This window comes from Panthera uncia, chromosome F1 (assembly GCF_023721935.1).
Source record: "Panthera uncia isolate 11264 chromosome F1, Puncia_PCG_1.0, whole genome shotgun sequence".
NCBI classification, from domain to species: Eukaryota; Metazoa; Chordata; class Mammalia; order Carnivora; family Felidae; genus Panthera; species Panthera uncia.
In genome coordinates, this window is record NC_064813.1 from 63,562,315 (window position 1) to 63,587,751 (window position 25,437).

At 48.6% G+C, this 25,437-nt stretch overlaps 1 protein-coding gene across 1 annotated transcript; it reads right to left on the reverse strand.

The window, feature by feature from the left end:
- Nucleotides 1-281: 281 nt before the first annotated feature.
- Nucleotides 282-1,250, reverse strand: APCS (amyloid P component, serum). The gene is given in 2 exon segments (XM_049634727.1): nucleotides 282-933; nucleotides 1,060-1,250. Coding segments are annotated over 2 exon segments (657 nt in total). The 5' UTR covers nucleotides 1,119-1,250; the 3' UTR covers nucleotides 282-335.
- Nucleotides 1,251-25,437: the final 24,187 nt, after the last annotated feature.

The following is a 25,437-nucleotide window of genomic DNA, read 5'->3' on the forward strand; positions in this document are numbered from 1 at the left end:
TGGTGAGGATCGCCCCTGCGCCGCTCCCTGAGCCTCGGGCGGGTGTGGTGACCCATCCTTTTAGTCACAGCTGCCCCTCCCCCCACTCTGCACCCTGCTTGTGCTCCAGAAGAACGCACTGACTTCCAAACAAGCGGATCAGAGAGTGCTGGAGATCGCAACAAGTACCTCCCGGAAGCAGGCGGCACAATGCAACATACTTGTTTTCCTCGGCATCATGCAGACGGGGAAATTGAAAAAAAGCAAGAGCCACAGGCAGTGGGATCTCGTGGGCGGCGGCCTTGAGCGGGTTCCTGGCGCCTGGGTCGCGTTCGAGTGCTCTTGTTGAGTCGGGCTCAGCTCCACACCAGGGGCTTGATGACGACGTGCCCTTTCAGCTCATCGGTCAGCACACTCCAGCCCAGGACGTTGGGGTTCAGGTGGGAGCCCTGTTGCACCAGTAGGATCTGCTCTGGGGACAGCACAGAGTCCCACGTGTACGAGTCCCCGATCTCCCCCACCAAGGACTGGGCCTTCTGAAACCCCCGTCCGTAGGCATCCAGGACCATCTTGGGGTGACCTCCTACCGTGTAACCCTGCTTCAGACCCTTTTTCACCAGCGGCTTCCCATTGACCCAAAACTCGGTGATGCCAGTGGAGGACTCCCAGCTGGTACAGATGTGCACGGGGCTGGGGGCCATCTCGGTCACTTTGAAGGTGGCTTTGGTTCTTCCGATGTACAGGGAGTAACTCCCAACTTTGTCCTTGAAGACCAGGAGCCCACTGTCCTTGCCCGGGGCGTTGTAGGAGAGGCTGTGGGTACGGAGCAGGTCACTGTAGGCTCAGAAGCACAAGGTGGAGTTCTTCAGAGGGTCCTCCAGCTTTGGGGTCAAGGTCACATAGGCAATAGAAGATTCTCGAGGGAACACAAACACCTTCCCACTGAGGTCCGTGGGGTAGAGCAAGATGACCTTCACCACACATGCAGGGTGAAAATGACCTACCCACCCCCCTGTCTCATCTCGTGCTCTCTGGCCCTCCCCCCCCCCCCCCCTCCGCCACCTGACCACCATACCTGTCTGAGCAAAGACTCCCAGGAGGCTGGCCAGGGCAGAGACCCAAAGCAGCAGCTTGTCCATGCTCGGCCTGGGGCTGTGCCAGCAGCAGAGTGCCTGGGCTGAGGGTACAGAAGGCACCGTGCTTGTACCCCACCCCCCAGCTTCTGAGGCTCACCTCTTAGGCCTGAGGCTCCCCTTGGTTTATATGCGGCTGTAGGACGGGGCTTGGGGGATTTTCCAGCCTGTCTCCAGGGTCAACAGTCAGAGCCCCTGATGGAAGGAGGGTTGGGAAATCACTGGGGCTATTTATTAGGTACGGGGGCTGCCGGGGAGCCCCGCCCCCTGTGACCTGGTTCCTGGCAGGGAGGGGTGGGAGGTGGAGCCGGGGGCGGGAGGAGGGGCCCAGTCAGCCCATGGAGGTGGGGGACTCACCCCTGTTCTCTTTAGGAGCCTCTGCTGTGACCTCCTGAGCTCTGGCCTCCCCGGCTTTGCGTGCGAGGCCTCTTTCCATACGCCTGTAAAGTGGACTTCTGTTTACCTGATATCCTGGGATCCTACTTTCTGCAGATCCAGAAGAGTCCCTTCACCTTTGATCAATTCAATACTGAGCAACATGGTCCGTGCCCTCGGTCAGGGACAAGAGAACTGGAGGGTGCACTTTGTCTCCCCGAAGCTGACATTTTCACTATTACTTTCCTCTTAGTGTGGTGGTTGTTTCCTTCTGCTGGATTTTCCCATTGCTCATTAGGACTGACTTTCCTGGCAATCTGTCCACTGTCTGCAGAGATGTTTGCACAGCCCTCTGTTTTCTTCTTCGAGTCCCTGGCATGGAGAGTGTATTTACGTTAAGTTTTGGTGATAGCCTGATTTGTGAGTTACTTGCGTTTATTCATTAATTCCCACGCACGACACTAGGTGCTGGGGATTCAGTGGTGACCTACCGTGGCACAACATCAGTGGGACCTCTGTCTCCATTCCCTCTGCTATTACTAAAAATGCCAAGAATTCTCTTAACCGTCATTCAGGTTATCTTTCTAAGTCTCGGCATTTCCCACTCTCTGACTTTTCCTAGGCTAGATCCCAGGTTGTAAAGCCTTACCTGGCTTGTTGCATAGTAAGGGCCCCTAATGGAGTTGGGATTATACACCTTATGCTTTCTTTTTTCTTTAATGTTTGCTTATGTCAGAGAGAGAGGGAGGGAGGGAGGGAGAGCACGCGCACAGGTGGGGGACAGAGGATCTGAAGCGGGCTCCATGGTGACAGCACAGAGCCTGATGTGGGGCTCGAACTCATGAACCGTGAGATCATGAGCTGAGCCGCCATCGGCCACTTAACCGACTGAGCCACACCCAGGCGCCCCCACCTTGTGGCCTCTGAATTAACAGGTCCTTCAGCTGGAAGCCAGTGCCATCCACGTTCTGCTGCAACCTCCCCGTCAAATCCTCCCCTCCTCCCCTTGCTGTTTCTTGTGCTCGGCTCCCCTGACTGCATTCTTCCTGGTCTTTGCCTCCGTTCTGCCTTATCCGTCTGTTTTACACGATTCTGACATTCTTTACAATCTCAAAAGGCTGTCCTGATGTCTCAATTAGGCGTTATTTTCACCTTTGACTCCCCGGGAGGTGGAGATCGAAGACATGAATAGAATCTACTAGTGGTTGACTATTGGGAGTCACTAGGGCTCTGTGAACCTTGGTTTCCTTTTCTGAAAAACACCTCCGTGTTCTTGTGAGGCTAAATGAGATAAAATAATATGCACAGAGTGCACAGCGGCGTCTGGAGGCTCTTATTTCCAGTCCTTTAATGGACATTACCGTTATCTGTCTCCTATTACAGATAAAGAGTGTATTTACCTGTCCTCCTCTCCTCATTGAAGCCGAGCACGAGGGCTTACTCATTTTTAGGGGACCCATTTGATTTAATTACTCTTGCACATGAAAAGAGCCTGGTGTATATTTGTGGCTTCAAAGGATTCAAACAGGGCGAGGGCTCTTTACGTGAAACCACAGCAATAAAAAGGAGAATCCTGTTGAGTGGTGGGAGCAGGTGATGCCAGAAGTAACCTCTACTGGGAACCCCGGTGCCGTGTGGTTCCCCTTCCCCGATGCTCACGAGTCCCATAGAAGTTGAGAAGAATACAGGGCTCACCGACCTCTCCTAGCGTCCGTCATGAACGATCATTCCATTCGTCACAGGTGGCTTGGAGATCAGTGTGGGAGAGAACCTTCTCTCTGGGGCATGACGGTGTGGAGCTGGCCTGGGAGGTGAGTGGTCCTGGGGAGGTCAGAGGTAATGGAGTTTATACTGCCCCCAGTAAATGGGAAAAGGTGGGGGCGGGGAGGCCGAGTCTCTTTTTTTAGTTTCCTTCTCTGGAATGTGTTTCTTAGCCCTTGGCAGAGAAAAGTCGGAGCTTTAGGAGTCCTCAAATTGGACGTGGGATCCTTCCAGGTGCAGAGAGGAAGGCTCTGATGTCAGCATATAGGAAAACCGAATCCTGGGTCTTCAGAACTGGGTGGAGTTCTCCAAGCGAAGCATCCCCGTGGTGGCCGAGAGGCTCCTGGCACCTCCCTGCCAGTGGATGTTCAGGGCCGAGGTGGCGGTTCCCGTCTGGGTGGCTCTGGAAGGGTTGAGGGTCGGGGAGGCAAGATGGCTCTATGTGGATGTTGAGTAGGAGGGGGGCCACCGATGTGCCTCAGGTCGACTTGTTCTGGTTACATCAGTTGGCAGGCAGTAAAGTTTGCCTAAGGGGGCATGGGGGGAAGAGGGCAGTGCCAGGAAGGGGTGTGGCATGAACTCAGAACTGGAGAAAGGCAGAGGTGTGAGAATGGAACATTGCCTGAATGCTTGAGACCCTTTCCAAGGCTTTGGGTGTTAATGGAAGACCTTAGGTCATGGTAGCCACTGGGACAGACTGGATAGGGAGAGACTGAAGCAGAACATGAGCTAGACCAGCATTTTGGGGCTAATAAAGGATTATTTGCTATGTGTTCTGTTGGCTGTGAGGAAACCTGAAAGCATTTATTTGTAAGCAACGGAAAGACCATGGAGACATTAAGACAGAGCATTAATCTCATAGGCGGTCGTGGAAGTCAAAGGCACGTAATCTTAGACTGATGGCAGCGTCTTATGGTAAGAGGAGAAGGACAAGGATTTTTTTTTTAAAGATTTTAATTTTTTAAGGAATCTCTATACCCGACGTGGGGTTCGAACTCACAACCCAGGAGATCAAGAGTCGTACACTCCGCTGACCGTGCCAGCCAGGCACAGATGAGGGTTTTTTTTTTTTTTTTTTTTAACAGATACTCAGAATGTGGATCAGATTTTTCTCCAAAGTTAACGACTGTGTGTGGTTTGGGAAACTGTGGTGCTTATGCTGCAGAGTTGAGAGGAAGGAAGGAGCTTCTTCGGAGGAGGTGGGGGGAAGTCTGGCCACTCCGATGCTGAATTTGAGATGATAATAGGATTTACACCTAGGAAAGGCCAGCGGCGCATCTGTGATATATGTATGCCACTTGGGATTAAAAATACAAGCTTCGCAGATGAACACAGGGGAAGGGAAGGAAAAAGATAAAAACAGGGAGGCCAACCAGAAGTACAGAGAAGAAACTGAGGGTTGCTGGAGGGGAGGTGGGTGGGGGCATGGGCTAGATGGGTGATGGGCGTTAAGGAGGGCGCTTGGGGGGATGAGCACTGGGGGTTCTATGTAGGTGACAAATCACTGGGGTCTACTCCTGACACCGATAATACATGGTAGGTTCGCTAACTTGAATTAAAAAAATAAATAAAAATACAAAAAAAAAAACCGTGCAAGGTTCAGAGGAGTCAACCTCTAATACATGGAAACAAACAGATTCTCTCCTCCGGTGGGGAGGAAATGATGTGTCGGGCGGGGGGTGCCCAGCCCCGTCTCGAGGGAACATTCGCATTCATGGGGTTGGAGGCAAGGGAAGAGGAGGGAGGCGACCGTGCTTGGCAGAGAGAAGGGTAGCGTGTATACTGTCATGGAAACCAAGTTAGCGTGTTTGCAGGAGGAACCGGCAGGCGGTGCCCTGTGGCATGGAGAGCATCAGCGAGATCGGGGTGGAAAGGACGCTGGATTTAGCAATAAAACCTTCCTCGGTGACCTTTGGCAGAGCAGTTTCCTTAAAGGGAGCGTGGCAGAAACCGAGTCGCGGGGGACGATGGAGAAGAAGGAAGGAGGTGTCCCTCCCGAGGATCCGTCATTCTGGCAAGTAACGGAAGGAAAGAAGTAGGATTGCTGTAGGGACTCAGGAGCCAGCGTGTTTTTCTCTACAGGTTTTAGATTCTCTTCTTGACAGAAGCCTTTGTTTCTCTGCTTCCCACCCTGTAACATTTTCCCCCAACGACAGAGAAAAATCACTGTCCACCTGAGATCACGACTGACCTTTCTACCCAGCAGCTATTTCAGACTCTAAATGCCACACTGCAGGCTGCCGGCTGGCGTCTCGTCCCCTTCCCCACGCTGGCAGGGTCCCAGGTGCACCTCTGTCCAGGAGCCTGGGCACCACGGCGTCTGTCCTTGATCTCACTCTGTTCCCAGTTTCCGGGTTCGTCTATAAAAGACGATCCCTGGCAACTGTGTCACCTTTCGGGTTCAGTCCTCTACCTGGACCCCACGACCTCCGTGAAATCTCACCTTGGAATTCAGAGTTGCACCCGAAAGCCGCCTCCTCCAGGATGTCACCGGATTTACTCAAGCGGCATCTGGGGGAGGAGATGGAAACAGAAGAGCAAATACGGCGGTGGGGACGCGGGGTAAGGGTGCTGAGCGTTGAGAGGAGGTTCCTTCTCTGTGCCGGAATGTGTTCCCCGTCTTCGGAGGCCGAGCGCTCGCGGGGACGAAGCCCGGGAGGCTCCTCGCTCGGGCGGTGGGAAGAGGCCTTGGCTGGGGCCGCCGTGTCTCGCTCTTGCCCTCTCGTCTGCCCCGACCCCGTTTCTGCCCACCACCCAGATCCAGGTCAGAGCAAGAATTTTCTCGCTCGAGCCATCTCACTCCTATCCCTCAAACCACAGAACCTAGGGGCGAGGCCTTAGGGAAGTTGGCGGCTCGTCCTGCGGGGCATCGCCAGCGTGGCGAGCGCCCGTCCGTCTCCGGCGGGCACTGCTGACTTCGGCTCCCCCTGCGTTGGCCGCGGGCTGCTTCCAGAGCGTGCTGGCCGGTGTAGACACTGTACATGCTGGTCATCATTCCACAGGGCCCTCTGGTCTTGTGTCTTAGAACCAGCCGGTCGTCTTGTTCTTTGTTTTCCTGACCCCCCATTTTCATCTGAAAATCCCTAGGGTACGGTCTTTACCCCCAACCTCCCGACCTCAAAAAGGCAATTTGCTTTGTTCTCTTGATGCCGAATGGGGGCCGGGGCTGGGCGGCCTGTCTGCCTCCAATCTGAAGCTGTCTGAGCCCGAGATGCCTCGGGGTCTGGGGCTGGTCCACACTTCTCCCCAGTCAGCCCAGCTGGCCGGGCCTGTCTCTCTCGAGTCTAGGCTGCTCCCTCGGCTTGGCGTGGGGCCTGGGGACAGTCTTGATGAACAGGAAGGTGGGTGCCCAGCTGGCTGGTGAGGCCTTCTGTATTGGCCCGGTCACAGCTTTGTGTCCAGATGGCATCCATGTGCCACTTGTCCTTTGGTGACCCTGTGGTGGCCCATTTCTTCTGTGATCTCCTTCCGGCCACGCGATGTTCCTGCACGGACAGTGCTGGGCATGAAGTCAAAGATTTTTTATTCCCCGCACGTGTGTTAAGGCACGCTCGGGCTTGGTTTACGTTTCCTGCACCAGTGTGCTCCTGGCCTCCCCCATGTTGAGGATTGCCACCTCTGTAGGCCACCTGTGCCTGTTACCTCACTGGGGTCACATCCAGGATGGTGCGTCTCTTGCCGACCACAAGCCCAAGCTGGTGAATTCAATAGAAAATACACCATCTCCCAGAGACCGACATCAACACCGCTCTCCTATTGGCCCCTGTTTACAGTCAGAGGTTCCTGGAGGTCAAGGGTACCATGTAGAGAGCTGTGGACAAAAGCATTTCTTTACGGATGGACTCCTTTTGTCAGGAGACCTTTAGTCCTGGCCATTTTTCCCTCCCTGCTTACAAACATTTTACATCTCACGAGCAGACCAGATAAAAAACTATGCCGCGAACTACTTTCGGCGTGAATCCTGCTTTCACGCCTTAGGAAGAAGGCAGAAGCTAGGACTTCGGCTCAGGATGCATGTTCCTCCAGGGACGGGCAGCCCCCCCCCCCCCCCCCCCAGGACACATAGATGGCCTGTTCTCATGCACGAGTGTTTGCAGTGACATCCTGGCTCCCACTTCCCTTGGCCATTTGGCGCTGGGCTTTGGTCAGAGGGTGAATCAGCCCTAGTGACAAGGACAGCATGACTTCAGTTGAAGAATCGCAGGGCCCACCTGAGACTTCTCCGCTTGTGTGATTTAGTTACAGGATCCTTAATACAAGTGCTTCAAAAAGATACTCCTTACCATTTGTTGGTTGAAAAATAAATAGTTGCCCCAAAGAGAGACTCTTGTTTGCATGAATTTATCCCTGCTGGCCACTTAAATAGTGCATATTCAAGCAGAGTAGCCTTTACTTTTGTACGAGAAAACCAAGATCTTTTTTTAAGTTTATTTATTTTGAGAGTGAGTGCATATGGGGAAGGGGGAGAGAGAGAGAGAGAGAGAGAGAGAGAGAGAGAGAGAGAGAATATCCCAAGCAGGCTCCGTGCCCTCAGTGCACAGCCCAACGTGGGGCTCGAACTCATGAACCATGAGATCATGGCCTGAGCGGAAGTCGAGAGTCCGATGCTTAACCGACTGACCCACCCAGGCGCCCCCAAAACCAAAGTCTTTTAAAACTATGTTCTGGTTGCAGGCCTGGAAACGGAGCAGAGGGGGAACAGACAGGGGTCTCTTCTGTAGGAACGGTGCCTTCCTTGGAGGACTCTTCTTCTGAAAAATGTATCTTGTTTCTCGAAAGCCTTTGAGAATTAATTCTGTAGTGGCGGCTAAGTCTGGGCAAGCGGCTTTGCTTGCTCTCTGAGGGCAAGCTGTAGGTTTCCATACAGCAAGGCCCACAGTGCCTGCTTTCCCGTGTGGGGGGTGGGTGCTGAGGGGTTAGTTTTCTCCCATGTCTTTTCCTATCAGAGTTCTTGTGACCAGCTCTTCTCTGCTCACATCTCCCCCTTTTTCCTTGGTTGGACAGTTACGTGTTTAATGAAGGAATTCTCTTGTATCTCCCGTTCGAGGTTGCAAATACATTGGAAGAGCCTCAGTAGAATAACACCTACCTGATATGCTCCTACGGTTTGGAAATAAGTGACTCATTACTGTCTCAGCGCCAAGGTCAGTCTTTCCATGTTCCACCTTCTTTTTGTCACGTTTTTAACCATAAAATTAGTATTGGTCACCTGCGATCGCCTCTCCCTTCGACAGATCACCGAAGGTCAAGGGGCCCGAGCCTGTCGGGTGCCTTCTCCTGGAATCTCTTGTCTCCCATGGGAGACTGGGTGAGTCCACAGGTGATGCCAGCGTCCTTGTGAGGCTCAGCACCTGACGGACGGTCGGGCAGTTCTGAAGGCGAGGTCCGTGGGTCTTGATGGGGTTTCAGCAGATTTGTGAACTGTCTGAAATTGTGCGCAGAGTTGTGTGAGTGTGGGCACATGTGCATTTTTAAATCAGATCTTCAAAGACGTCTGATCTGCCAAAGATAAAAAGCTATTCATGTAAACTAGGATTTTGTAAGACTATTTCAACCGAAACCCACAGTGAGAGACACATTTTCTCCTGCAATGCCGTACGCACGCATATGCAGCGTTTATATATATATCAAAATTACCCTCACTACGAAGGCTTAAGTCAGAAAAATCGCAGAATGTTTGAGAAATGACAAGTCCTGTGTGGCAGACAGGAGTGGCAGGCATGGAGTGAGAGAAGGTCTGTTGTAGGGGCCTCCTCCCTCCTCTCGGGCCTCCTCCCCAACAGCTCCTCCTGCCTCCTCCTTCACCCAGGTAACATTAGTTATCACGGAGCAACCCCATCACATTACACCTGTATCATGGTGTATTTCCTTTTTCAAAAAAGGTGCATCTTCTAATAGAAAACCGTCACGCTTTCAGAGTACGTGTTCTGAATATAACGTACCGTTCCTGTCCTAAGCCGGGTGGAGCCTGTAGCCTTAAGGAGCTCAGGATCTTGAGCAGGAGCTGGATAGGTGCACACCCTGAGCGGGGCGGTGGGAGGGGCCGTCGGGCCTTTTGGTCACAGAGGAACGGGCACTGCGTTCTCCTTGGGGTGTTCCAGAACGAGGATGAAGCCGGAGTGGAAGATCAGGGTATCTGATGGGGTGAATTTGGGCAGGGAGGGAAGGTGTGGCCAGCTGTGGAGAGGCCTGGCTGTCAGAACGTAAACCTGTGTGTGTTGCCGGTGCCCGGCACAGGGCCTGACACGTTGCAGGCACTTCTTACGACTTGGCATGGATGAGATGGCGAGCGCTTACAAAGACTGAGGCCTGTGATGCGCTTTCTGGCATTGTATAGCTGATAGAAGCATCTGGCGACATTACCCTTGGCGCCTAATCGTCTCCCTTTCTCCCGGGATGAGGAGAAAGGAAGTCACCTGCTAGGAAAGTAGACGTCCATGAGGGTTTTTCCTTCCATCCGATCCTTCCGTGTCTTTGGCCGGGTCCTCCCCTCTCTTCCCCACCTTCCCTTTTCTCAGCCTGTTAGAAACTGGCTGGAGGAGATTATAGCACAGTAAGCCGGTGACAAGTCAAGTCTTGGTGAAGGGCACTGAGCCTTCAGAAGAAAAGAAGGTGGCGGGAGAGAGGAGTCTCCGCAAAGGACCAGAGGATGAGCCTGGCACACAGGCCAGATTCTTAGAAAACCAGATCCAGAAAGTGCCAGACACCCACCCAGTTTGCCACTGCCTGTGTGTGTGTGTGTGTGTGTGTGTGTGTGTGTGTGGTTGGGGGAAGGGAACCGATATTTGAAGGTCGAGGATGTGACCAGCTCTACAGCAGGAAATCACATCACTTAATTCCCCAAGATTACACAGCAATTTACAAAGAACACTTCGTTTTTTCTCATTTGAGATTTGTAACACTTCTGCAGGCACGGTTTTTCCCACTTCACCACCAGTGCCGCTCCACGTCTGTTGTCGCTGGTGGTAGGACTAATTTACGAGCCACACTGTCCTAGGCTGATTGATTGCCAGGCTCCATTCTTCTAGCCCTCAAGGCAAACACGAGGTGGTTGTATACTTTGCATTTCAGGTTCTCTGTGACTTGCCCTAGATCCCACAGTGGGGGGAGGGAGTCTGGGGACCGGAACTCAGGCTCTCTGACCACATGGCCCACACGCCTGACCACAGATGGAGAGGGTCCCCACAGCTCATAGTATGTGACACGATGGGGCCTTGGACCCGTAGGACGGACTCCGAGTTCCAAATACAGACTTATCACCACCCCTCATCTATCCGTCCTCACAGGGTAAGGACAGGATGCGCGGCTTCAGTTAACTGGGCACATCCTTTTGGGCCCAAACCTATCTCCATTCAAGCACTGCTTAGAGATTTCTCGAAGGTCTTCTCTTTGTCTTTGTAAACAAAGGATGCACACTTACCAGCTTCCTCAAATGTTTACTATGTCTTGAGCTCAGGAATTTGAGATGCATGGGAGGTGTTGCCTCTGTGTTAAATTATCATCAGATTGCAGGGCATTTTTGCGATTTTTTTTTGGAAAAAGAACATTGAGATCTAACTTATCCGTAAAATTTACCGTTGGGGTACGTAACTCTTTAGTTTACTTGTGGGGTTGTACTTCCATCACCATAATCTAATCTTGTGGCCTCATCCTCACCCTGAAAAAGAAGCCTGTACGTACTAGCTCTCATTCCTCGCGGCCCTGGGCAACCACTCTTCCGTGGATTCGTCTTGCTAGATTTGCCCTTTCTTGACATTTCACGTAAGCAGAATCGTCCAATGGGTGGTCTTCTGTGTGGCCTCTCTCATTCAGCATTTTCAAAGCTCACCCAGGGCTGCGGCTGGTGTCAGGAACCCATTCCTGTTGATGGCTGCGGAATACTCTGTTGTGTGAATACACCGCAATAATTGATTTTTGATTAAGTCGACCTTACATTCGTGGGATAATTCCCACTTGGCTGCTGTAGTGTATAATCCTTTTTCATATTGCACTGGAATCCGTGTGCTGGTATTTGGTGGATGTTTGCACCTCTGTTCATAGGATACGGGTCTGAGTTGGTAAAGATGGGTGCATGTTGCAGATGGTGCAAGAAATCCCGTGTGCCTTTCCCCCAGTTTCCCCCAGTGTTTACATCTTACGTGATTATCGTGCAGTATCAGAATCAGGGACTTGATGTGTAGGTACTGTGTGTGTGTGCGCGCGCACGATTCTGTCATTTTATCGCCCGCATGGATTCATGGACCCGTGCTGTGTGGGGAAAGAAATAGGTTCTACTTACATAAATGGGCTAGAAAAAAGCTTAGGGCAGAAAGCCGCCACCGTGGGGCGAAAGCGCCCGAGGTTAGCTAGTGAGATATTGTAATGGGATCACTAGTAAATTGTATCACCTACAGGAAATTACTTTCTATCTGACGCCGATCTACTAATGTACTTTGATCACAGACTCCACTTGCCCCCCAGACCCTTTACTTCTTAGGCACACGAGTTAATGATTCTTGTCTGATTGTTTTCTCCACGTTCACGTGGGTAAGATCTTGTTTTCTTCACGTTCACCACGGGGATAATATCTTGTGAGCTCAATAAGTACGGAGACGAAACCTCTGTTTGGGGCTCTTGTCTCTTCCTGGGCATTAGCCGCTCTTGTATTCAATTCAACATCCGCTCTCTTGCCGGACAAGAGAGAACTCCAGACTCCTAGTATGCCACAGTGCTGGAGAGCCCTCTACCCTTCCGTTCATAATATAGGCCTTAAACATCTGCCTACACAAAGAATCCTATTAGACAGGATTATAATTTTTGCTTCAATGATCAAACATAATTTGGAAAACTCCAGAGGAGAAGGGCAGTGAATTACACTCATCTGTATTTTTGCCTACCGTGGTCGTCCTTCCTTCCTAATGTTCCAATTCTTATTTCCTTTCAATTTAGAGGACTTCTTTAAGCCAATCGTTTAGGGTAGATCTGCTGGTGACAGTTCGTAGCTTTCCCTTCTCGGAATATGTCTCGATGCCTGTCTCATTCCTGAAGAACTGTTTTCCCCGATTACAGAAGTCTGGCTTGGCCGCTGGTTTCTTTCAGCTCTAGAAACACCTCGCACCCCTTCCTCCTTGTCCTCCACAGTGTGTGTGGAGAAACGTTCTCTCTGGCTTCTTCCAAATATGTTCCTTTCCCGTTTGTTTTCAAAAGTCCATGCCGGGTCTCAGGGTGGATATTTTTTGCTTTATTCTGTTTGGGGTTCCCCCCAGATTGAGTCTGCACGGTTAGGTCTTTTGACAAACCTGGGAAACTTTCAGTCCTGGGTTTTGCAGGCATTTTTAGTCCTGCCCTTTCTCCTCCTTCCCCAGCACTCTGACGTGAGCCATAGATCTTTTATTACAGTCTTGTTCCTCAGACTCTGTCTTCGGTTGATGTTCTCTTGGTTCAGATCGGAGACCTTCTCTCTGTTTTTCCAGTTCACCGGTTCTTCTCTGTTCTTTCCATTCTTCTGTTGAGCATATCCTTTGCGTGTATTTTGGTTATTTAATTCTAAATTTGTTTGGCAGTGGTTGCTTCTTTTCTTTCCCTAGTACTTGCTGCTGAGACTTATTCACATGTTTTGAGCATGTTCATAATTGCCCATGGAAACATTTTTATGGTAGCTCCTTTAAAAAATTTGTGTCTGCTCTCAACAATAGCCAAATTATGGAAAGAGCCTAAAGGTCCATCAACTGATGAATGGATAAAGAAATTGTGGTTTATATACACAATGGAATACTACGTGGCACTGAGAAAGAATGAAATATGGCCTTTTGTAGCTACGTGGATGGAACTGGAGAGTGTGATGCTAAGTGAAATAAGCCATACAGAGAAAGACAGATACCATATGGTTTCACTCTTATGTGGATCCTGAGAAACTTAACAGAAACCCATGGGGGAGGGGAAGGAGAAAAAAAAAAAAGAGGTTAGAGTGGGAGAGAGCCAAAGCATAAGAGACTCTTAAAAACTGAGAACAAACTGAGGATTGATGGGGGGCGGGAGGGAGGGGAGGGTGGGTGATGGGTATTGAGGAGGGCACCTGTTGGGATGAGCACTGGGTGTTGTATGGAAACCAATTTGACAATAAATTTCATATATTAAAAAAAAAATTTGTGTCTGATAATTCTAACCCGTGTCGTGTTGGGTTAGCATCTGTTGATTCTCTCTGCGCACTCTCTCTCACTCTTTTTTTTTTTTTTTCTTCTTCATTCAGCTGGAAGTCTTCCTGTGTCTTTATATGATGAATTTTGGATTGAAACTTAGGTATTTTGAGTATTACATTGTAAGACTCTGGATCTGATTTAAAACCTGTTTCCGCGGGTCTCCCGTGAGGCTCCTCTGAAGGAAAGGAGGCCCCACCTGTTCACTGCTGGGTGGGGGTAGGAGCCCAGGTCCTCTGTGCTGCCTCTGTTGGCAAAGCAGTGATGGGTCATTGTCACTGCTGGGGGGTGGGGTGGCGGTGAGAGCTCAGGCTCCACACTAGACCTGAGCTGTTATCACCTTGTGGGGAGAGAGAGGGGGCACGTCTCCGCTGCCTTCCAGGGGCTTCCACTGACATGATAGCACGTGGCCTTGTTCCTGCAGAATGTGGTACAACTGGGAACCTTCTGTTAGGGCTCCTTGGATCCCAGCCCTGTAGGGAGGGGTGCAGGCACCTTACCAGCACTACATGAGGCAGAAGCACAAGCTCCCCGCCTGGTCCCCCGAGGCCACTAGCAGGCTCTTGTCTGTCACTCACTGCCTGGCAGAGAGGAAGCTCCCGCCCATGCATTCGGTCTTCTTTGACACCATCCGGGTGGGGGGTTGGGCGTCTCATTACTGGCAAGGGTGAAACGCAGGCTCTCCGCGTGGCCTTTGGCAGGAACGCATTTGGGGAGACGGTTTTTTTCTGTGGTATTTTGTTGGAATAGGGTCGTTGTTACTGCAAAGTTTTCTGTCCTGTTAGGATACCCTCTCCTGGTCTCTTGTCTAGAGGTAACAAACTTCTTGCGGGGACTTCTTGTCTGTACCCAGGGACTTTTCCAGCTTCTGGTTGGGGACCTAGGAGCCAAAAGAGAGCCGAATGGACTCCCTGCCGTGCTGTTCCTCAGGTCCTGTGGCCTCTGTCTGGTCTCTCTCCTCCTCTCCCCCTGGTGTTCATGTATATGAAACATCAGTCTGTTTGCATTTCATATACAGCATCCAGGGTTTTTCACTGCACTTCGAAAATAGGAAAAGGTACTTCATCTTCCTGGAGGCAGAAATCTTGGGCATTCTGCGCAACTTCTCCTTTACTAAATACGGAGAAGGAGAAGTACCATGTAATTATGCTGTCCTTTAATAGGTCCCCATCTAATTACCTTTATGGAGCTATTTTTGACCTTATGTACATAAATTCTATGTGGTGGTACTGCCTTTCAGCCTGAGTAACTTCCTTTTCTATTTGTTCTATGGCAGGTCTTCCAGCAACACGTTCTGTGTCTGCTTACCCAGGTGTGTGTTCATTTTGCATTGAGCTTGAAAGGTAGTCTAGATGCAAGTAGGAATCCGGGGTGACATTTGCCCCTTCGGGACTTTGGATATGCTGCCCCCGCTGCCTCTGGCCTCTGTTATTTCGCACGAGAAGTCAGTAGTCAATCTCCTTGGGATTCTCTTGGATGTAAGCGCACCGTTTTTCTCCTGCTGCTTTCAAGACTTTATTTGCCATCTCTGGCTTTCGACCTCTAGGCAGCGATGAATCTAAGCGCGAATATCCTTGTCTTTGCCTTGGAGTTTGTTGAGCCTCTTGACTGCAGACGAATGGTTTTCCTCAAATTCGGGGAATATTCATGTGCCTTTACGATTTTTTCCACTCCTCTGATCATACCATCACGCATACTGGCGTGCTACATTTCACAGAGGCGCTCTTCATTTTTATGTTTTATTTATTTTATTTTTCAGATTGAATGATGTGTGTCGATCTGTCCCAAGGTTTGTAACTTGTTGTACAAGCTCAGAGCTGTGACTGAGCCCCCGCGGTAAGTTTGTGATTCGGTAATAGAGCTGCTCAACTCTAGAAACCTCAGCTGCTTTTTAGCATTTCTAAGTTTGTTGCCATTTTTAATTTGTTGAGCCATTACACCTTGTAATTCTTTAAACATGGTTTCTTTGGTTCTTTTAGCATGTTAATAACAGCTGCTTTGAAGTCTTTAAGTCCAACCCGCGGGACTCTTAACAGTGTCTCTGCATCTTTTTTTCCTGTTTGTGTCACACTTATTTCTTTAGGTCTCACAATTCTGTGTTGAAATATTTTAGAAATTCTTTTTTAAGTGTTTATTTATTTGCTTTAAAAGAGAGAGAGAGAGAGAGTGAGATGGAGAGGGGCAGAGAGACTGAACCCTAAGAAGGCTCCACACTGTCAGTGCAGAGCCCCATGCAGCGCCCGAACTCGCAAACCAGGAGATCATGAACTGAGCAGATATCCAGAGTTGGATGCTCAACCGACTGAGCCACCCGGGTGCTGCCTGTGTTGAAATATTTTGGAAAACATATTGTAGCAACCCTGGCTGCTGATCCCTCCTTTCAGAACTTGTTGCTCTCACCGGGTTGCTTATTTGTTTGGTGACTTGGCTGGACTAATACTGTGACATCCACCCCACCCCTACCCAGTGTGAAGCCTCCAGATTCTCTGCTCAGATTTTTTCCGTTTATTTAAGGCTGGTTACCTTTTGATCCGTACGGTTCAGTGCTGAGCCACCGATGGGTCAGAATTGAAGCTCTGTGGGATGGGATGGGGCTGGGGGCGGAGTGGGCCTGGCTAGCTTGTCCTTGGCTGACCCAATGGGGCGGGGGTGGGCGTGGCCAGCTAGTCCTTGGCGGACCCAATGGGGTGGGGGTGGGCGTGGCCAGCTTGTCCCTGGCTGACCCAATGGGGTGGGGGTGGGCATGGCCAGCTAGTCCTTGCAGGACCCAATGGGGCGGGGTGGGCGTGGCTAGCTGTCCTTGGCTGACCCAATGGGGCGGGGGTAGGCGTGGCCAGCTAGTCTTTGGCGGACCCGATGGGGCGGGGGAGGGGGGGGGGGGGGGGGGGGGGGGGCGTGGCCAGCTCGTCCCTGGCTGATCCAATGGGGCGGGGGTGGGCGTGGCTTGCTGCTTTCTGGCTGACCCACCCAGAACTTCCCAGGAAGTAGCTGGGGACTCGGAGATGGTGCAGCGGCTGCTGGGCAGCGCAGATCCTCTGCGGCAGTGAGCTGGAGGAGATGGACTCTGCTCGTGTTCCCCAGCTGCCCAATTCACCTGCAGTAGCTCTTCCACAGCACTGCCGGCAGGGTGGGTTGGGGGGTGGGGACGCGGGTGGCGGAGTGATGGTATAGGCACAACCACCTGCCAGTCTCCCCCTGTTTGTACCAAGTCCATTCTTGTCAAGTTTCCGTAGACTCCGTAGACGGTGCCCACTGAATGCTTCAGTGTGTTGTAAGCCGGAGACTTAAAAATGATTCTTTGATGATTTTGACCAGTTGAATAGCTATGTCTGCAAGTGAGTGGTTTTGTTGAGCTGCTCATGTTTCTATTCCCTGAGTCTTGATGCTTACGTTTTGCTTTTTTCTTTTTTCTTTTTTTTTTTTTTTTACCATAACGATATCAATTAACACGTATTTAAGTGTCAGACACTGGGTGTGGCACTAGGGACGCAGAGATGAGTCCCCAGCACCGGTCCTTGGAAAGGTAACAATCGAATCACTCTCCCTTACATGAGGGTACCATAGGGGCAGGAAAGGGTGCATCACAGAGTACTGCAAACACAATGGACGAGGGGCCTGGATTCTCCCCGGAGGTGAGCTTTGTACAAAGAGGCAGCATTTGAATTGGGTCTGGAAAGATGAATGAAAGTCTGCTTTTTGACAGGAAAAAGAAGGTTTTATAGACAGTTGGAGGGTACAGAAAGTCAGTTGCTGGGTTCAGGACCATGCAGATGATATAGAAATTATAGAATATTTTAAGCCATGGGAAGCACTTTGGATTTAAAAAATATTTCATTGAAAACATTTGCCATAGGCCATTGTAATAGATTTAAGGTGTACAGTGTATTATTTTGATACATTTAGATACTGTAATGTGACTGCTAAGGTAGCAATATTACGCTAGGTACTTACAGTACTGTATTGTCTGTATTCAGTACGCTGTGCATTTGATCTTTGTGGTTTGTTTACTACTCATGACAAGTCCGTACCCTTAAACACCATCAATCTTATGCCTGCCCCTCCCCACACTTTGGATTTTATCCTTGTTGGTGTAGGAATATTTGTGAAGGGTTTTAGAGGAGGGAGATGAGAGGTTCACATCAAATAGCTGTCAGGCGTGAGACCAATCAAGGACACTCACTTAGGAGGCTGTGTCAACGTACAAGGCTTCATTCCTCAACAAAGTCTCTCCTACATTCTCTGCTCGAGTGCTGCTTTGTTTCTAGTACATGCCAGGACTCCTCTCACCTTTTAGCTTTTAATATTCCATTTTCTCTGTAAAAATCTGGGTGAGAGACAGAGAAGGTGATCTTAGGTTAATGTTTTGGGCAACCAAGTAGCCAGTGGGCGGTAAAAAAACCCGTCTCTCCGAGGAAGTGGCATTTAAATGGAGATCTTTACTCACAGAAGCAAGCTAGAGATTTCAGGCAATTTTAGAAGCAGAAGTTTCCTTGGGATCTTACCACCATGACTTTCCCGAAGATAGTGTCTCATGGCAGAATAGCTGCAGCAGGAGATCTGGCAGCGTGGGGAAAGAAAGGAAAAAGAGCAGTGTTTTTCAGAGTTCATACCATTTTTTTTGTGCGAGCAGTCCTCATAGGTTTTCCAGAAAGTTCTGTATGTGCCAGCTGAATGTATCTTTCCATTTAAAAAGTTGCCAAAGGGGCATCTGGTGGGTGGCTGAGTCGGTTGAGGGTCCAACTTTGGCTCCAGTCATGATCTCACGGTTCGTGGGTTCGAGTCCTGCTTCGGGCTCTGTGCTGACAGCTCGGAGCCTGGAGCCTGCTTCGGAGTCTGTCTGTCTGTCTCTCTCTGCCTCTCCCCCGCTGGCACTCTGTGTCTCTCTCTTTCTCAAAAATAAGCATAAAAAAAAAAGTTGCTAAAGAAGAAATAGGTTTCTGAACTTGAGGACATTTGTGTAGCACTTACTCAACACCTGTCTTGTGGGAACACTCTCTTCTAGTCATCTTTGAGTTTTGCTTTCCAAGAAGCAGAAGAGACCTAAACGCTTGAAGATTAGAAAGCACCAGCCCTAGTAAAGGACAACCCTGTGCTGGAACAGACTTGCGGCAAAACCCCGGGGCATACTATTGTGGCAATTAGTTTTGGGCGCATGTAGAATCAGAAGTGTGCGTTCTTGATTGGCAAAATAGGCTCTCCACCAGCTCCCGGTTTGAGGGCCCTGCCTGGTATGACTCTGCCATCCACAGGGTGTCTCCGTCCCGTGCTCCGTTTTCTGCCTCCGGGTGAAGGTGAAGACGAGGCAATGAAACAAAATCTCCCCCTGCTTCTTAACTCTGCTTGGAAAGTGGTACCTGTCATTTCTACGCACTTTCTGTTGGCGTGAGTCATTCTCGTGGCCACGCTTAGAAGCGAGGAGGCCGGGGAAATGTAGTTGTGAGCTGGGCAACTGCTTTCCAGCCGCCACGCCACTCTCTGGGAAGCGGACACTGATCCTTGGTGGACAGCTAGATGGCGGTTTGTGCCGTGGGGTCCTACTGTCTTTAGAGCAATACTGAGTTTCCTGCACTTACATCTAAGAACTTATCAGAATTGGTGTTTAGGTAAGTTTCATTAAACATATCTTCCAGTATATGAAATAAACTTAGCTTGTCTAGTTTCATGGTATTAAATTCTTTTTAAAAAAAAGTTTTGTTTTTTTTTTTTTTTTTAACATTTATTTATTTTTGAGAGACCGAGAGAGACAGAGTGTGAGCAGGGGACAGGCAGAGAGAGAGGGAGACACAGAATCCGAAGCAGGCTCCAGGCCCCGAGCTGTTAGCACAGAGCCCGGCACGGGGCTCGAACCCACAAACTGTGAGGTCATGACCTGAGCCAAAGTCAGAGGCTTAACCGACTGAGCCACCCAGGTGCCCCGGTGTTAAATTCTTTTAACGCATTGTTGATTTTGCTAAGGTTTTGAGGATTTTTGAATCTGTGTATGAGAGCTACTGTTCTGATGCTTGCCTTTTTTGTAACATTTTTATATAATTTTGGTATTAGTTTAATGCCATTCCCAAAGAACGACTTAGGGAGTATTTCTTTTTCTATTCTCTGGACGACCTTGTAGATAATTGGTATCATTTCTTCCTTAAACTTTTTGTATAATTCACCAGTGAAACCTTCTAGGCCTCCTGATTTCTTTTCTGGGAGGCTGTTGTTTAATTTAAAAGGTTTAGGCTTATTTTTTTTCTTCCTTTGTTTTGAGAGCAGGCATGCAAGTTGGGAAAGGGCAGAGGGAGAGGGAGAGAGAGAAGCTTAAGCAGGCTCCATGCTAAGCTCGAGCCAGACACAGAGCTCAATCCCACTACCCTGAGATCACGACCTGAGCCAAAATCGGGTCAGATGCTCAGCTCATTGAACCACCCAAGCGGCCCTACAATCATCACTTGAAACTCTTGCTCTCTCTGTGTTTGAAACTATTTCTTTTCATGCAACTTCAACAAGGAACCTATCCAATGACCTAGAATGAAGCAAAGCATTCCTAGATTTACTGTTATATAGAAAAGGAAAGGACTGTCCATAGGTGCTTTGAAATGACAAAGAATACACGAGTGCCAGTTGGGGGGCTCTTCCCAAAATTCTGGAAATTCACTGATTCCTACCAAACACTGTGGCCTGAGACCCAGCATCTGAGCGTGGGAGACTATCACTCACAATCCTGCAGAGAGAGAGAGAGAAGAACCACTGGCTCAGTTGGGATCACATGACATTCGGTGTCACATACTACTTACATTGTAAGACATTGCTCATTTATCAACTGAAAATGTATAGACATTAGAAATTTGCTCGTCTTGTGGAACACTTGCAGAACAAGTTACTTGCAATCCAAGGTTTCACTGTATTGGTAATTTTTGACTTTTTTTTTTTTGTGGTTAGCTTGGATAGAGATTTATCACTTTTATTGATCAAAGAACTAGCTTTTGGGTTTTATGGGCTTTCTCTGTTTCACTGTTTTCAGTTTTATTGATTTCTTCTCTAACTTTTATTGTATCTGCTGTAGGTTATTATTGGTATCCTTACTCGTTTCCTGACGTGGAAGCTTGGTTTACGGATTCTGGATCATCTTTTTTAATACATGCATCGAATGCTACAAATTTCCCCCGAAGTATAGCTTTTACCTTATCTTACCAAATTTGATAACTTGAGTTTTTTATTAAAAAAAAATTCCCCTTGAACATTCTTTGACTCAGTTTTGTTTTGTTTTTTTTTAGAAGTGTATAGTGTATATCTGGGAACTTTCCAGCTATCTTACTTCTAGTTTCATTCTGTTGTGGTCTGAGAGCGTGCTTTGTATGACTTTTATTATTTTACGTGTGTTTTTTATGGCCCAAAATGTATTCATTCCATTGAGTGTGAAAAGGCTGTATATTCTGCTCTTGGATGAACCAGGCTATAAATGCCAGTTACTTCCAGTTGATTGATGGTGCTGGTCAGTTCAACTATGTCCTGACTGATTTTCTGCCTGCTGGATCTATGGGTTTACTGATGGAGGGGGGGTTAATCCTGGATTTGTCTCTTTATCCTTTTAGTTCTAACGGATTTGGCCTCCTTTAGTTTGATGCTCTGTCGTTAGGCATATACACATTAATGGTTGTTGTATCTTCTTGGAGAATCAGCCCTTTTATCATCACGTAATGCTCTTCCTCATCCTAGTTAATTTTCTTTGCTTTGAAGGTCTACATGTATCCAGTTAATCAAGCGACTCCAGCCTTCTTTGGATTATTGTCAGCCTGGCATATTTTTCTACATCCCTTTCCTTTTAATCTATTTATAGTTGGTTTCTGGTAGACAACTTACAGTTGATCTCTTGTTTGTTTGTTTGTTTTGATCAACTGTTTCTTTAGTTGGTATATTTAGACCATTCACATTTGAAATGATTATTGGTATAGTCAGATTACTGTCTGCCATACTGGTAAGCATTTTTTATCCATTGCATTAATTCTTTCAACATTTTCCTCTTTTTGTTCTCCATTGGTTTTGTCTTTTAAGTTTAGATGTAAATTCCAGTTAACGTACAGCGTAATGCTAGTTTCAGGTGGACAGTTCAGTGATGCGACATTTCTGTACAATGCTCGGTGCTCGTCAAAGCACACGCACCCCTTCATCCTTATCACGCATTACACCCATCCACCTCCCCACCTCCCCTCTGCTAACCATCCTTCATTGGTTTTAACTGAGCATTTTATATGACGACATTTCTGTTCCATCAGCCTGTCGATTGTACTTCTTTTTTTAAAAATTATTTTTTAATTTTATTTTTGAGAGCGAGCGAGCAGGTAGGGGCAGAGAGAGACACACAGAATCCAAAGCAGGCTCCAGGCTCCGAGCTGTCAGCACAGAGCCCGATGTGGGGCTCGACCCCACAAACTGTGGGATCTTGACCTGAGTTGAAGTCGGACACCTAGCTGACTGAGCCACCCAGACGCCCCTTAATTGTACTTATAAAAAGTTTTTGTTAGTGGTTATCGAACAGCGTGCGGTATCTATTTACAAATAACTTAGGTCCACTTTCAAATAATGCTGTACGACTTCATGAGTAGTGCAGGTACTTTATAGCCATGTTTCCATTTTCTCAAGTCCCTTGTCACATTGCTGCCGTTCACTTCACCCATCCATAAGCTCTGGTCACGTAATGTGTGTTACCATTATATTGAAGAAAGTTATCTATTTAAAAAAAAATTAAGTTATTTATTTTGAGAGAGACAAAGACAGTGCAAGTGGGGGAGGGGCAGAGAAAGAGGGAGAGAAAAAGTCCCAAGCAGGCTCCACATTGTCAACACAGAGCCCCATGCCGGGCTCTATCTCATGACCACAAGATCATCACCAGGGCCAAAATCAAGTCAGACGCTTAACCGAGAGCCACTCAGGCACCCCAGAAGTTATCTGTTAAATCAATAAAGAATAAGAAAAATATTTTATTCAACCTTCATTTATTCCTTCTCCTTTATTTATGTAGATGGGGGTTTCTAACCTCTATCATTTTCCTTTTTGAAGAAAGTTAGCATAATCTTGGAAGATAGGTCTGATGACAAATTCAGTTTTTATTTGTCTAAGAAAGTATTTCTCCTTCGCTTTTGTAGGATAATTTCACTGGTTGCAGAATTCTAGGTTGGTGGTGTTTTTTCCCCCTAATACTATATGACTAGTTTCTTGCATGGCTTCTGAAGTCAAGTCCAATGTGAGTCTTCTCCTTGTTTCTCTCTAAGAAATGAATTTTTCTTCCCTTTGGCTTCTTTGAAGATTTTTCTCTTTGCCTCTGATATTCTGCAGTTTTAATATAATATGCCTGGGTGTAGATTTTTTTTTTTAATGTTTATTTTTGAGAGAGACAGAGACAGAATGTGAGTGGGTTAGGGGCAGAGAGAGAGGGAGACACAGAACCCAAAGCAAGCTCCAGGCTCCGAGCTGTGAGCACAGAGCCTGACGTGGGGCTTGAACCTACAAGCTGTGAGATCACGACCTGAGCCGAAGTCAGACACTCAACCGATTGAGCCATCCAGGCACCCCTGACTGGATGTAGTTTTTTTGGTATTATTTTTTTGTGTGTGTTCTCTGCATCTCCCAGATCTGTGGTTTTGTGTCTAAGTTTTGGAAAACTCTGTGATTATTCGAATATTTCTCCTTTTACTTGTCTCCTTCTGGTCCCCCCTCATATGTATTATGCCCTTTGTGATTGTCCCGCAGTACTTGGATGTTCTCTTTTACTTAGTTTATGTATTTTTTTGGATTTCATTTTTGGAAGTTTCTGTGATGCCTCTTCAAGCTGGTTGATTCTTTCCTTGACCATGTTCGGTCTACTGAGGAGTTTGCCAAAGGCATTCTTCATTTCTGTGAAAATGCTTCTCATCTATAACGTTTCCCTTTGGTTTTTTTATTTCCACCTCTCAGCTTCTGTTACCGATCTATTCTTGCATGTTTTCCACTTTGTCATTTGTACTGATATCATATTAATCAGTTATTTAAAGCAATTTTTTTTAAAACGTTTATTTATTATTGACGAGCAGGGGAGGGGCAGAGAGAGAGGGAGACACAGAATCCGAAGCAGGCTCCAGGCGCCTAGCTGTCAGCACAGAGCCTGACATGGGGCTTGAACCCACGAACCGTGAGATCATGACCTGAGCTGAAGTCGGGCGCTCAGCTGACTGAGCCACCCAGATGCCCCTCTTCTTCTTCTTCTTTATTGTATTTTATTCTATTTACTTTTGAGACAGAGACAGAGCATGAGCAGGGGAGGGGCAGAGAGAGGAGGAGACACAGAATCGCAAGCAGGCTCCAGGCTCTGAGCCATCAGCACAGAGCCCGACGCGCGGCTCGAACTCACAAACCACGAGATCGTGACCTGAGCCGAAGTCAGACACTTTACTGACTGAGCCACCCAGGCACCCCTTATCAGTTAGATTCCCAGTCTGAGAATATAGCAAAATCTCTGCCATATCCTTGTGGTTCTGAGGCCTATGTTGTCTCTTCAGACTTATTTCCTCTTTTATCACGCTTTGTTTTTTTTTCTTCTTGTAAGCTGGACATAATGTATTAGGTAATAGGAACCGAAGTATATTCAGTGTGAGGTTTCAGATACATTTATCGGGCTGAAGTTAGGCTGTGTTTCCTGGTAGCTGTAGCTGTGTGTCTCCTCTAATGTCCTTGTTTTCACCCGCGTTGTCTTTGGATTTCTCTAGAAACTCCTTCCTGAACCAAGGCGTGTCTTGGGGTTTTCTTACTCGCAAGCCAGGGTGATGCTGGGTCTCGGATGTGGTGGCAATGTTTTGGACAGGAGAGTTGTTCTGTCATGCTATGATCAACCTTCTGTTTTGTTTTGTGGACTCTGACCTTCAGAAAAAAAAAAAATAATTTTTTTCTCCCCTAATGCGAGAAAGGACCACCAGAGGGGGTTGAGTTGTGTAATCGCCTTCTCTTCTAATCTTTGAGTGCTTTCTTTCACAAGCTAGGGAGCATTCTTCAAGGAGTCCTCACTCGTTTGTGTAGAGGAAAATTGAGGCACATTTGGGGAGGGATGGGGGGGAATTTTTCAGTCCTCTGAGCATTTCACCCCTGGCCCTAAAATTTCACGCTAAATTTAGGAGACCACCCCCCCCCCCCCACCTCCTGCTCCCGTCGCTAACCAGATCCACCTTCCTTAGAAGGCACTTCTAAAATGTCCACAACTTCTTGGGTTCTTCTGGAGGGCGGGACATCCTGCGCTGCCCTGGAGTGTGGACCCACCAAAGCCAACTGGGCCTCCCGAGGCAGCGGTGCTGGGTGATGCCTTGTTGGGAACCTCGTGACACCCTGGACCAGAACCAGCCGGTCAAGCTGCTCTCGGATTCTTGACTTCAGATACGATGCGAGATAATCAATGTTTGTGTGTTAAACTGGAGACTAATGCAGCTATTCAGAGGATATCTATTATTCCTTAAGCATGTTCCTTAGCAGCCGTGCCCTCCCGCTCATGGCGCACACGTGGGCCGGGGCACACACGTTCCTCCGCTGCCTTCCAGAATATGTCTTCCTATCTACTTGCTTAAATGTTATAATTTTGCCCATCTCATCACATGTTAGTGCTATTCAAGTGCCATTTCGAGCTGGCAGTCTGGAAAATTGCCTGGGTAATCCAGGCCTTGATCTGCCTCCCTTTGGGGGTGGGGGTGGGGGAAAGCAGTCCGAGGCAAGTCTTCATAATGGGGTTCAGGGCTGTGTTCGCTGAGGTCAGAGACGGACTCTGGGAAGCAGCGGATGCGGGGGCCCCTGTGGGTCCTGGGCTCAGCCACGGCCTTTGCTTTCTTTACGGTCGGATCATCTCATCCAGAGCAAAGCACGTCCACCAGAAGGGGAGGCAGGGCAGCATGGAGACCTATGTGAGCGAGGGCGGCATTTCTGGTGACTTTGCTCTGGTGTTGGTGCTGGAGGCAGGATGGGGAGTGCGTTCCGGGCTGTCCGCGCACACTCAGTAACTCAGCGCTTATCGACCCCGCAAC